This window comes from Nothobranchius furzeri, chromosome 10, assembly GCF_043380555.1.
Source record: "Nothobranchius furzeri strain GRZ-AD chromosome 10, NfurGRZ-RIMD1, whole genome shotgun sequence".
Classification (NCBI taxonomy): domain Eukaryota; kingdom Metazoa; phylum Chordata; class Actinopteri; order Cyprinodontiformes; family Nothobranchiidae; genus Nothobranchius; species Nothobranchius furzeri.
The window spans coordinates 49,154,355-49,168,532 of NC_091750.1; the positions used below are offsets into that span (position 1 = coordinate 49,154,355).

The following is a 14,178-nucleotide window of genomic DNA, read 5'->3' on the forward strand; positions in this document are numbered from 1 at the left end:
TATATGGAAGTATTTTATTTTCTTTGAATGAAAACATTCCTTCTAGCAGTATTTTATTTTAATATATATTCACTGAAGGGGGGTTTGCACAGGACTTAGCATAAGTTGTACGGGGTTAAATGAGTCAGAGCTCCTGCTCCGCCGTTCATAAACATTTAAAAATACTCAAATTCAAAGTGCAATTATTCTGCATCAGTAACAAACTCTGAAGGATGAAGCTAACGCTAGAGCCCTGTTATTACTCACTATTCTTCCATAAGTTTCACATGTTTCTGCTTCGCCAGCAGCTCAAGAGGTGCCATTCACAACTTTTTGTGTTTCTTGTCTTCATTTGTTGAGCATTTCTCAGTGAAAATGCTCCAAATCACATGATTAAAGACAATTCATTTATAATCCTGCAGAATATCAGCCTTTTAGGCAGTGAAATGGGTTATATGAGATTATTTTTCTTCTGAACACATCATTCAGACGATGTTGGATTTAGACGAAGCATCTGTTACCGTTTAGTTTGCCTTCAGAGGTGGTTGAGGGAAACTCGGCTCATTAAACTCATCTGACTTGAACCTAAATCACCTACTAACATCTGGATTACTTCACAAAGGTTGTAAATAATTTGTTCGATTGGTGTTTTGTTTCCCTCCCAGCCACTCTTTGGATTGCTGTTCTCGTTCGTGGTTTTTTTTTTCATCATCGTTTGTTCTTTTTCCACTTGATGGGATGTGAATTTGATCACATTGAACTTCATCTATATTTTCTGATTTGCAACATGTGACACGTGACTGTGGGCAGTCAGATTAATGCTTTCTGTGCAAGTTACCAGAACATGAACAAAACAACACAACCCTTGCGTTCAAGCATTTCTGCAGTTTCAGTGCAGGAAGTAAAAAAAGAATAAAGATTATATTGTATTATAGAATGTTTAAAAATGCATTTAAAATATTTTAGGCCACATAGTTGTTTATTTTCTATGTCTAATAGATTGCATATGTATGTTACATGATTTAAAATTAAAGTAATTTTGTAACAGATTAAGAGGTGTCTTATTAGAAGAGGTGTTGTTTATTTTTGGACCCAGATCGGTGTTGCAGTCACGTGTACAGCTCGTTTTCTCTCTCTGTATTTTACCATGAAAGATAAGCTTTAAAAAAAAATGAACATTTGTTTTAAAAGAATTAAATTGAGTTCAGCCTAAATATTAACTACGATATATTGAATTATATATAAATCAACTTGAATATTGTGAAATATCTGAGAAAAAAAAAATTCAAAATACCTGTTATTCCTCAGCTGCATGACCTGAAATCAAGGCTTTTATTTCTATAATACACACGACACAGCTGACTTCTCAAAATTAAAGCTGCAGAATTTTATTTTCTTGCTCATTATAAAAATACAAAAAGAAAGCAAAATTTTGTACATTTTTAACAGTTTTTTGCAGTTTCTAATCAGGGAAAACTTCTGTGAATTTATAAACTTTGTTCATCAGGACTTCCACTTGATTCCCACCCAAATGGCAAAGATCCAGGACGCACACCAGATGCATGTCTTCCAGCTCTGAGGCCGTCACCAAGATCTCCTCTGCAAGATGACGACCACACATTTAGTTTGAAGCGTTACGACCTGCTGGGACAACGTTTGTGTTGTTGCCTCCTACCGGGCTGAGGAAGGGCTGCACCGCTGAGCGGGAACAGGAAACCAGATGAAAGGCAGGACAACATGGTGTTGTTGTGTGGATCTTGAGGAAGACCAACAGCTCGGGGATCGCCGACGTTCCCGACAGGGAAAAACGCAGCATCGACAGCCATCTGCTTGTTAATACCTGTTGGAAATTTAAAAAATTTTTCTTTTATTATTCAAGAATTAAGAAAAGCTCCTGACATGTAGGTCTTTATGACACGGTAAAAATAAAAGAGCAGAACACATTTAAAGAGGCAGATCCACCTTAACAACAGAGCTGCATGAATTCAAGCCTTTTTTAAGGTCACTCAGACCTCTGACTGTGGAAACTGGGTTTCACTGACAGCAAGTCTTCACCTTAGAGTGACTCAGCGATGATGTAAATTTAATAAAATATAAAGGTCAGGTAGCAGTGTTTGTTCCAGACTGAACACAAAAGGACTCTTCTGTCTCGGTGAGGAACCCACTCATAAAAAAGAAGAAGCCTGCATTTTCGCAGTGAGTCAGACAGATGCTGAAAAGACTGGAACACTTAAGAGACGGCGTTATCTTTGGTCAGGGAGCATCTGTTTTACCCAGAATAGTCAGCTGGTAGTATCCGGGACAGGAAGCAGGTGGGATGGGGTCGGCTATTGGCTCTGACGTCCACTGCCCCGGCTGAAGGTTAGACCACTGCATCAGGGTGATCCTCTCATCAAACACAAACTTGCGAAAGATGCTGTCCTGGTGCAGGCCGCCTTGACACAAACGTTCAGAGAGTTCTTGTTGCTGTATGGACCAGCCGCTGATTTCCCAGAATGGAGCGTTGCAGACTGGGAGAAGACAAATGCATCATTGTGAGTATCAGAACACACACACAGGCACAGGAGTGAAGGTGAAGCTCCAGTAACTCACCCTGACCTTGATCCACCTCCTCTTCCTCCCTTCCATGTGTATTTCTGTGTCTGAAGCAGAGAAGAGATGAAAAATGAGCTCAGAATGAAAACATCATGTTTAGATTTAAAAACTACCTTTTAGATGAAGCGCTGCCACGATTCAGGCAGGATGGTGTGGTTTCACTGAAAAACACGAGTTACCGCACATTTAACTCAATAAATCAGCCGTTTGCCATCAAGGTACAACAAATAAATATAAAGGTCACCCATACCTCTGATGATTTTTTATTTTCAATATGTTTGCTGAGCTTCTGTCAGAGGAGGGGGATAATGAACCACCTGCAAATGTTTGCTTAACTGTTGGAGGAGAAGCTTGTTGTTCTGGTCCAACTTGTTCTTGCTCATCATCTGAAACCTAGAAAAACCTTATTTTTACATTTGAAACACACACCATTCTTAAAAATAATCACTGTAAAATTACATCTGTCACCTCATTGCCTTCCATTGTTTGAGTCTCTGAGGATCTTGGGGCTTCTGTGTAACGTACTGCTGTGATCCATCCCTGAATAGCAACTCTTTTATGTTCTCTGTATTGCAGAGTCTCCAGCTCCTTCTTCAGGTCGGCCGCAGAAACCAGAGGAACTTTACCATAAAGCACAAATCAGCAGTTTTTATCTTTTCGGGAATGATGTATGACTTTTTTGAAATCCACAAAATTATGGTCCGACTGTTGTGTGATAGCGCCTAATATATATTAGGGATGCACGATATATCGGCATCAATATCCAGGGTTCCCACTCTTTTTTTGAACATGATTTTCCTGGACTTTTCCAGGACATTTTCAAGACTTTCAGCTGCTACAGTAAGGCTCAAGTTATTACAACTAGGGCTGGGTAATATCATTTTCATGTCAGAATGTATTAGGGCTGGGCAATAAATCGAAAATTTATCGTTATCGAAATTTCTGACTTATCGTGATAATCTTTCCCATGTCAATAAATCTGGCAATAAAAAAATGAAAAGATGTGTGTAGGTTGGCAACGTTCATGTCCCTTTAAGAAGCTTTACCACCTTGAGTCACGTAAAAATGTGACACGACTTAATACATGTGACAGCCCCATCTAGTGGACAACTTTTGTTTCTGCGCTTACCTGTAGTTATCGTCCATTTATCGTTATTGAGGTGAAATCCTCAATATATCGTGATATTGATTTTAGGCCATATCGCTCAGCCCTAGAATGTATTTTGAAACAGATATTATACTGTACCTATACCGCTATATCGATTTTATAGTTGTGCAAAGATTGTTGTTTTTCACTTTAGGGACCCTAAGTCTCCTCCCTTTCCGGTCGGCTCATGAGTCCCCGGAAGAACGAAAAAATGTATGCAAGTCAATGGGGCTAAAAGAGCACCCTGGATCACGCATATGTTGTACTGCAATTTAAATGAAAACTAATGATGGGTGTTTTGGCCATGTACTTTGAGATTTATCAGCTTGTAAAAGTTCGTAATTAGCATGACTACACATTAGACCTCGGCACGTCGCATATATGACGTCACCACAGAATCTCCTCTTACCACATGGCCAGATTTATGGTGGTTCTTTCCTCCTGAAGGAAGGATTTGAAGTTTGTTGAACTTACATCCATTTTCCCTCTGTTTTTCTACGTGTCTGGTTCGATGACGTCACTTCTGTAATGCGCATTTGTAGTCCTGGACTTATTTTCAAACAAAACCTAAAATAACGTTTCTCCCCGTTCAAAAATGAGCGCTTTCTTGGTATTAAAATGTGTCTTTAAAATTCATGGACATAATATGTGAAAGCAACTGTGAACCCACCACCCGCAGGAGGAACACGAAGGGTCCGGTGCAGTGTGGATCGGGTGGCAGACCAAGGAGGGAGCCTTGGCAGTCCGATCCCCGGACAAGGAAACTGGTTTTTGGGACATGGAACGTCACCTCGCTGGCAGGGAAGGAGCAGGAGCTTGTGGCAGAGGTTGAGCGGTACCGGCTAGATATAGTCGGACTCACCTCGACACAAAGCATTGGCTCTGAAACCCAAGTCCTTGAGAGGGGTTGGACACTCTCTTTTGCTGGAGTTGCTCCGGGTGAGAGGCGGAGGGCTGGGGTTGGCTTTTTGTTAGCCCCAAGACTCTCTGCCTGTGTGTTGGGGTTTATCCCGGGGGACGAGAGGGTAGCTTCCCTGCGCCTTCAGGCCGGTGAACGGGTCCTGACTGTTGTTTGTGCTTATGGGCCAAATATCAGTTCAGAGTACCAACCCTTTTTAGAGTCCCTGGGACGAGTGCTAGATAGCGCTCCATTAGGGGACTCCATTGTCTTGCTGGGGGACTTCAATGCTCACGTGGGCAATGACAGCATGACCTGGAGGGGTGTGATTGGGAGGAACGGCCCGTCTGATCTGAACTCGAGCGGTGTTTCATTATTGGACTTCTGTGCAAGCCGCAGTTTGGCCATAACGAACACCATGTTCGAACAAAAGGATGTCCATCGGTACACTTGGTACCAGGGCAGCCTAGGTCGCAGGTCGATGACAGACTTTGTAGTCGTATCATCTGACCTGCAGCCGTATGTTTTGGATACCCGAGTGAAGAGAGGAGCGGAGCTGTCAACTGATCACCACCTGGTGGTGAGTTGGATCAGATGGCTGGGGAAGATGCTGCGTAGATCCGGCAGACCCAAATGCATAGTGAGGGTCTGCTGGGAACGCCTGGCAAAAGAACCTGTCAAGACGGTCTTCAACTCCCACCTCCGGCAGAGCTTTGACCGCGTCCCGAGAGCAGTGGGGGACATTGACTCTGAGTGGGCCTTGTTCCACTCTGCGATTGTTGAGGCGGCTATTGCTGGCTGTGGTCGCAAGGTGACTGGTGCCAGTTGTGGTGGCAACCCCGGTACCCACTGGTGGACACCAGAGGTTCGGGGAGCCGTCAGGCTGAAGAAGGAGACCTACAGGGCGTGGCTGGTCTGTGGGTCTCCGGAGACAGCAGACAGGTACCGGATAGCCAACCTGGGTGCAGCAGTAGCAGTTGCCGAGGCAAAATCTCGGGCGTGGGAGGAGTTTGGTGAGGCCATTGAGAAAGACTATTGATCGGCTCCAAAGAGGTTCTGGCAAACTGTCCGGCGCCTCAGGAGAGGAAGGCAGCAACTCACTCACACTGTTTACAGTGGGGATGGGGAGCTGCTGACATCAACTGGGGCTATTTTCGGACGGTGGAAGGAATACTTTGAGGAGCTCCTCAATCCCACCTACGTGTATTCCGAGGAGGAACCAGAGCCGGGAGACCTGGGGATGGACTGTCCAATCTCGGGGATAGAAGTTGCTGAAGTAGTCAAACAACTACACAGCGGCGGAGCCCCGGGGGCGGATGGCATTCGTCCTGGGTATCTCAAAGCTATGGATGTTGTAGGGCTGTCGTGGTTGACACATCTCTGCAACATTGCGTGGTAATCAGGGGCAGTTCCTGTTTAGTGGCAGACCGGGGTGGTGGTCCCCATTTTTAAGAAGGGTGACCTGAGGGTGTGCTCCAACTATAGGGGGATCACACTCCTCAGCCTCCCTGGAAAGGTCTACTCCAAGGTACTGGACAACAGGGTCCGATCGATAGTTGAATCTCAGATTGAGGAGGAGCAATGTGGTTTTCGTCCTGGCCGTGGAACTGTGGACCAGCTCTATGCCCTTGCAAGAGTGATGGAGGGGGCATGGGAGTTTGCCCAACCAATCCACATGTGTTTTGTGGATTTGGAGAAGGCTTATGACTGTGTCCCCAGGGGCACCCTGTGGGGACGCTCCAGGAGTATGGGGTGGGTGGCTTTCTGTTAAGGGCCATTCAGTCCCTTTACCAGAGGAGCGTGAGTTAGGTCCGCATAGCCGGTAGTAAGTCGGACCTGTTCCCGGTGAGGGTTGGACTCTGCCAGGGCTGCCCTTTGTCACCGGTTCTGTTTATTACCTTTATGGACAGAATTTCTAGGCGCAGCCGTGGTGTGGAGTGTGTCGAGTTTGGTGACAGGAGAATCTCGTCTCCGCTTTTTGCGGATGATGTGGTCCTTCTAGCTTCATCCAGCTCTGACCTTCAGCTCTTGCAGGGTAGGTTCGCGGCCGAGTGTGAAGCGGCTGGGATGAGGATCAGCACCTCCAAATATGAGACCATGGTTCTCGACCGGAAAAGGGTGGCTTGCCCAATCCGGGTCGGGAGAGAGGTCCTACCTCAAGTGGAGGAGTTTAGGTATCTCGGGGTCTTGTTCACGAGTGAGGGTAGGAGGGATCGGAAGATCGACAGGCGGATTGGTTCAGCGTCTGCAGTGATGCGGACACTGAGCCGATCTGTCGTGGTGAAGAGGGAGCTGAGCCAGAAAGCCAGGCTCTCGATTTACCGGTCAATCTACGTCCCAATCCTCACCTATGGTCATGAGCTTTGGGTAATGACCGAAAGAACGAGATTGCGGATACAAGTGGCCGAAATGAGTTTCCTCCGCAGGGTGGCCGGGCTCAGCCTTAGAGATAGGGTAAGGAGCTCGGACATTCGGGAGGGACTCGGAGTAGAACCACTGCTCCTCCGGTTCAAAAGGAGGCGGGGGACATTGAGTCCAAATGGGCCCTGTTCCTTGCCTCCATTGTACCCGACTCTGGATAAGTGGAAGAAAATGGATGGATGGATGGAAATCTTGAACTGTGTTTTGTTTGTCAATTATATTGCTGAAATTGCTATACATTTCCGAACCTGCGTAAAAGTCCCGCCTCCTAGTTTAATTGACAGCAACAGGCAGATTTCTCCACACAAGTTTATGCAAGACTTAAACTCAAAACAGGAGACTGTCAATAATGCGGGACACGAGTTTCAATTTAAGGGATGTAAGAAAAGTCATAAGAATGCAGGACTCTCCCGCTCTGGTCATCATAGTGACGACACAACACAGCTCTCAGTTTGCTCCTCTGTCAATTAACAGAAAGAGGGAGAAAAACCTCTCACTCGATACATTGCAATACAGCAGCACTCTTTAACTGAAAGTCGCTAGCTTTGGATCTTCTTTGGAGAAATAAATCTTTACTTGAGTATGAAAAATTGGTAAATCTAGCAACAAAGACAGATGGACACACTGGGAAGCAGAACTGTTCAAAGCAATTTGATTGGTTGGTAGCGTCACGTGGGGCGCTGTGCCGGCTGAATGCAGAAATGAAAGCAGACAAGCGCTACAGCCAAATACCCACTGAACACAGCTGAAAACAGAAATTCATGCATAAAATGTTTACCCCTTTGTATTCATTCACAAGGAGGGAAAATAGATTTCCAGGACAACTCAAATATTTCTAGGACATTTTCCTTTTTTTCGCATTTTCCATGTGTTTTCCATGACTGGAAAATTGATCCACGATTTTCCAGGTTTTCCAGGACACGTGGGAACCTTGATATCGGTGGTAGTCATTCTTTAAAGAGCAAGTCACTCCAAATCAACATGTTTTTTTGCTGATAAACTATATAAATGAGTGTCTGATTGTGCTGTAGACAAATGTAGTCAATAACTCGGCACTTTAGTGCATCTTAGTTAAAATTTAAATATTCTGCCTAAAACTGTCAGCACTGCATTTGAATTTAAATCTGCCATCGCTATTGGCTAAGAGGTACACTATGATGTTAGATGGTACATTATGATGTCACAATGTCATGAGTGTGTGTATTTGTTAGCGGCTCCGCCCTCTCGGTCTGCTAAGCGACAGCATTTGTTGCATTTTTCAAACAGGAAGTGGGAGTTGAGTAAGAATCTGGCAGGGGATGACTTGCTCTTTATCATATCGGTCCGATAAGTAAAACTGGGCCGATATTAACAACTGATATTTTTTCCATCTTGTCTCTGCTTGTGTATCTGTTCCAGAGGGTGTGGGGGGTGATGCTGTTTAATAGTTTAGTCATGTGAGAGTGATGGTAATCATCTCAGAAGCATAAACATGTGAAGATGGATATATATATATATATATATATATATATATATATATATATATATATATATATATATATATATATATATATATATATATATATATATATATATATATATATATATATATATATATACCATAACCACACCATAAAAACTCATGCACCATTTCTTTTACCTGGTGATTTTGCTGCTGTCTGTTTAAAAAACCGTGGGGGGTGAGGATAGCAGTAATAGCCACCAACAGTGGACTTCTGCATGACTGTGTTGTCCTTCAGAGTTTTGGTCCACTGGATGAAGCTTTTCACCCTGGGGTCACCCACATATGGCTGGCCCTTGTGGTAACCTGTTGGTGGTGGTAGAAAACCAGTGATCTGGTGATCTGAACACAGAGAACTGCTCTACCAGCTGCAGTCACCTGTGATGAAGATCTCTGTTCCACAGCTGCTTGAGAGGTAGGGCTGTGAGCCTTCCACTTTACAGACTCGCATCTGCGTGCACACCAGGTAGGTCACTGTGGACAAGAAGACGGGACATTCGAGGAAAAATGTCCCACTTACAGCATGAATTAGTCAGCACAGATCAGATATGAATTAATCCAGCTCACTTGGACAAATGTGACCAAAGATTTCAGGATGAGATGTGGAAAACAGCTCCAAGATGAAAGGCTGGTCAAACGTTCCATCCACAGCGTGGACCCAGCGATAGCTCCAGTATTTATCAGGACCTAAACGGGAAAAAATATAATTCACTAAATAACAGACAAAAGGTAAATGACAAGTTTCAGCAGAAAGACGAAAGATGAACATGCCTTACCTTTGTTGCCTTTGCTAATGACTCTTTCCACACGGCCAGCAAATGTTACCAAACCAATGACATCACAAACATAATCACCGGGCAGATTCTCCAACTCAGACCTGTGATAAACAGAAACAACATCAAACAGTATGAATAACTGTTGTAATCATACAATCCCATGTAAAACGACAGTGACAGGGTAGATGCAGGATCTCTGCACATTGCAACACCTTTTCAGGACTTTAAGGTCTTCTAAATAAAAAATTTGACTTCATCACAACTCGCCTGTAACTAATAAACTGTTTAATTTTGACATTCAGATAAAACGAAAATTGTTTTGCAATTAAACCTTTAACCAAAGGCAAAGTTTATTCAATTTTGCCAAAGTATCACAGCATGACAAGTGAGTCCAACAACTTTTTATGGTTTTCATTTTTCTTAAATTAGTTGATTAACTTTCAATACTTTTTTTGGGCTGCATGGTGGCGCAGTGGTTAGCACTGTTGCCTCGCAGCACGAAAGTTGCAGGTTCAAAACTCGGCTGTGGCCTTTCTGCGTGGAGTTGCGTGTTCTCCCCATGCATGCGTGGGTTTCCTCCGGGTACGCCGGTTTCCCCCACAGATCACTACATGCCCTATAGGTTTGAAATTGTAAGTCGCTTTGGATAAAAGCGTCTGCTAAATGAATAAACATAAACATAAAGTTTCAATACTTTTTAAGCCCCCTAAATAATAAAAACACAGTATCCATCTGGTTACCTGCTGGTGAACTGGTAGGAAACCTCGGGGAGCCCCCACTGAGGCTGGACACTCTTGGGTGAGACTATGGTGATGACAGCAGCCGGCTCACGATAGTTCAAGCTGATTTCTTAGAGAAACACATTAACAGGTTGAATAAAAATGAATGTGGTAAAGGTTTGATCCAAATTCTAAAAGCACCAACATTCCAGCTTTTAACCTTACTCTAGGAAATGCAAATATTTAAAATCTGAATGTGTTTTCTGTTTAATATGTTACAGGCTTGACTTCTTTGCTGAGATTTCCCTGAGTCTGGACGAGCAGCTGGAACATGTTTAATTAAACGATCTACTGGTAATAACGAGGGAACTATTAAAGATATGTTATTTCTAATACAATTTATCTCCAGAAGCATGATCACCTTGTAGGTGACAAGAGAATCTTTTGTGTTTTGAATCATTATATTCCCCAAACTTGTGGAAAAACAAAGGCTTAGTTAGGGACGTACCAGTAGAGGTGAAGTTTGTCATTCCGTAGTGGCTCATTTGTGGGCGTGATTTGTTTGAATAACTCTTCTTCAGGGCGTAATTTTGGAGATACAGCACCGTGCCGACACTCAATCTCTGGTAAAACTCGGGACAAAGATCATTCCAAAGCACAAGCGACATTATGCCACTCTTGTCAGCAACCTCAAAGTACGCCTGAAACGTGACAGATTTACACACTTTGGTTATAATAAAGATCTAGATTATGAAGATTACATGATGATCTTATAAGTAACTGAATGGTTAGACTCACCTGATAGGGGTAATGAATCTTGAGTCCCGGCCTGCCGTAATACCTTAACCTGGATTTGTGTATTATTTTTACCAGGAGGGGATAAGGCTTCTTTGAGTATCTGAGATAGGACTCCAGACCACCTAGGAGAGCGACCTTTGACACTGACATAAAAGATCATTAAGGTTTTCACTGAATATTTAGCTCAAGTCAACATAAAATATTAAAATGTATAATAAATTATGACATACTTATAAAAGAGTATACAATTTAATAAGTAGTTATGTTTTATATTAGTAATTTTAGCGTAAAGGTTGGTGGACTAAGAAAATTAGTTGTGTGGGAGAAAGTAATAAAGAACTTTGTAGGCAGATTCTGGATAAAATCTTAAAACACAAGTGTAAAGCCAAAGTTTGGACAGGTCAGAGGTCATCCTACCGTCCAGCACTGTTTCAGAGGAGGGAGAATCTGACATCCAGATGTCCCCCTCTGGATCGTCGTTGTTCCACAGGGGCAGGTAGTGTCTGCAGTCCGGCTGCAGAGGAACATCACTGTGCAGCAGCATGCTCCTCTCCATGCCAGGCTTCACCAGAACTGGTAATGACCGGATGTCATCAACACCGGGCAGAAGAGCGGACTTCTCTGCGTCACAGACCAGCGCCTCGACACAAATGTAACCACATCCCAGCCTCCTCTCGTTGTAAACATAGGAGCACTGCCTGACGCTGATGTCACTTCCTGTCCTCAGAGTGTTGGTGTGCACAAGGTGGTTTAAACTGGGGTGAAGAAAGCATTTGGCTCGCCAAGATCCGTCTGTGACCGTCACGTCGTAGCTGTAGAAGACGGGCTGCTGCTGATCCACAGCCTGCTCAGACAGATACCTCCGAAGGGCGATGACAGCGACAGGAGGGGCCTCCTGAGCGCTGAGTTTCAGGCACGGAGTGTTGGATAAGCGCTCCAAAGTTGACAAAAGGAAAGACGGCTGACGGGGCGCAGAAAGCATAGAAGAACAAGACGAACTACCCTCCATTGGTTTAGAAACCCACCCTCGATAGCATCAAGTTAGCTTGTGGGCTTTTTGCTCCCATAAGTTATAAACTACTAAGATAACTGTGAAATTAGTAAAATAACCCAAATGTACGTCAACATCACAGTTCGCCACGAAAGTTGTTGCTTGCTTGACGCTGAGACGTTGAACTTACCGCTAAATTCTGATGCAGTTTGATGGCGTCATCATTTCGCTCAACCACCACACCGAAAACAGCTAGTTTTTTAAATTACATATTTCATGTTACAATGTGAAATAAGTGGTTTGACTTTATTTCCTTGACCCAAAATGTTTCGGGATATTCTTTATTTTAAAAGTCGAGCTAAAAATGCAATTTGAAGTGACGTCATTGGTGCGCCGAGAAGGCGAGGACCTTTTTTTTAATTGATGAAAATAACATTTTCAAAACTAGGAGCTTGACATTGATTGTTATAACAATTTCAGGTGCAGAGAGTTTAAGTGAGACATTTCTATAAAGAAAAAAGGAAAACGAGTAATATGGCTTAATTGTGACAAAAGAAAAAAAGACAACAATATGACTTAATTATGCAAGGCATTAAAACAACATGAATTATGCAATTTTTGGTAAATTATTGCAGTTTCCTTATTAAATCTAGAGAGGCATTAAAGTGACTTAAATATTGTGTGAAGTAGTTCAAAATAAGGAAAGAACAGATGTAGTGTTCTTCCGTAAACTATTTACACAAAATAATTACAAGGTTTATCAGAAATATCAAAGTCCAAATTGTCCATGTAATAATTAACATCTTGTAAAGGAAGGTATGTTAGAGATTTTGAGCGAGATTTAACAACAAATGTCAGCCCAAGACCATAACAGATTAATGATGATGATGATGATGATGATGATGCATTTTTAAAGCGCCTTTCAGGGAACTCAAGATCACTGTACAAAAAAAATCAAGTCAAAAGGGTTTTTGTTCGTCACACTGAGATTTTTCTGATAATCAAAGAGAGATGGCAATTTTTTTTAAATGTGGGGATTTTCCTACATGTATTTGCTGACAGACTGGCAAACAGAAACAGAAAAATCTGTGTTCTGGTTCTAAAACAGATGTCGTCATTAATGAGCGACAAGTTACCAAAGATTTTGCCTAAATGAGTTGGTAGATGAGTAGATCGTTTTGGACAAAGTTGTATTAGATTTCAACATACGACAGGCTGAAATACTGTAATTTTCAAAACACAGTTATTTTCGTCAAAGTTAAAATATATACTCTCAAGATCAACTATATGAGCTAGTTAGTTAAGTTAGCATTGATTGAAGTTCAAAGCAATTATTTCTCTTGTAACATTTCAATGTTTAGTATAGTTAATGTAATTTCACCAAATTACCACTAGAGGGCGTAATTTTCTAAAAGGCTAAAAGCTACAAGAAATTTATCGTTTATTTTTTAAAATTCCCTTCCTAAATTAGCCACCTCAGCTGTACAGCAATCAGACGAAGCTTTTGTTTAAGTCATATTAGTCGTTTTATTCTTATTTTAATTATTTATTTATTTGCATAGATGACTCCTTAGAATGTGTTTGTTCTAATTTTACAATGTTACCACAAGAGGGCGACACTGGTGAAGCTGAAATGAGCCCAAAGTCAATCACATGAAATTTCACCTCTTTGTTATTTTCCTCCATCTAAAATAAGCCACCAAATTTACACTACTTTGGTTTGAAACGTACTTTAAAGTATTACAATTACGTCATAAAACACATTTTAGAATTACATTAGAACCAACAGTTAAAGCGAATTTGTTGTTTTATTATTTGTCATGCACTGAACCTTGACATAGTTTAATATTCAGAGTGAACTGAAAAGGCTGAACGAGTTGATTCATTTATTTTTATTTTGCATTAAGTTTTGTTCCAATGGAGACAGTCTGTGTTACTTCGTACACACAAATGTTGGATAGCAGTGTTCAGAATAATGTGTTATTCCGAAATGTTACTGCCTTAACTCGATATTAATCATTTGACAATAGTTAGATAGTTTATGTTCACACTCGTTTATTCACATCTTTTATAAATATTTAATAATAAATAAACACTTACACCTGTGGTACTCCTTCGTTATAAATGTGTGTTGTCTGTTTATTTGGTGTTTAGTATTTGTTAAAGCAAAATCTACTCAAAAAATCCCAAAGCCAGTAAAAATTGTCTTGGAAGAAATCGTTTTCCTTTATAAACAAAAAGCTTGACATTCAGATTTTGTAGGGGTTCATAGTAATTATCACATTATTTTGGGAAAACAATGTATTTATTTGTATTGATTTGTATTTATTTTATATATTCGTGCTTAAAATGT

At 41.9% G+C, this 14,178-nt stretch overlaps 1 protein-coding gene across 1 annotated transcript; it reads right to left on the reverse strand.

The window, feature by feature from the left end:
• Positions 1 to 1,351: 1,351 nt before the first annotated feature.
• radx (RPA1 related single stranded DNA binding protein) lies at positions 1,352 to 11,994 on the reverse strand. Its single transcript, XM_015961040.3, has 15 exons — positions 11,252 to 11,994; positions 10,835 to 10,977; positions 10,545 to 10,737; positions 10,058 to 10,166; positions 9,318 to 9,418; positions 9,109 to 9,228; positions 8,920 to 9,015; positions 8,680 to 8,847; positions 3,043 to 3,194; positions 2,825 to 2,967; positions 2,688 to 2,735; positions 2,572 to 2,621; positions 2,253 to 2,489; positions 1,655 to 1,819; positions 1,352 to 1,578 (listed from the first exon to the last, which is right to left on the reverse strand). Exons 1-15 carry the CDS (start codon positions 11,841 to 11,843, stop codon positions 1,442 to 1,444), a joined length of 2,454 nt encoding a protein of 817 aa, XP_015816526.1. The 5' UTR covers positions 11,844 to 11,994; the 3' UTR covers positions 1,352 to 1,441.
• Positions 11,995 to 14,178: the final 2,184 nt, after the last annotated feature.

Coding starts and splice junctions, on each gene's coding strand:
- radx (XM_015961040.3), bottom strand. CDS start 11,843: ATGGAGGGTAGTTCGTCTTGTTCTTCTATGCTTTCTGCGCCCCGTCAG. Junction 10,167..10,544: donor GACAAACTTCACCTCTACTG/GTACGTCCCTAA, acceptor TGTTTCTCTAAG/AAATCAGCTTGAACTATCGT. Junction 2,622..2,687: donor GGCAGCGCTTCATCTAAAAG/GTAGTTTTTAAA, acceptor TCTCTGCTTCAG/ACACAGAAATACACATGGAA.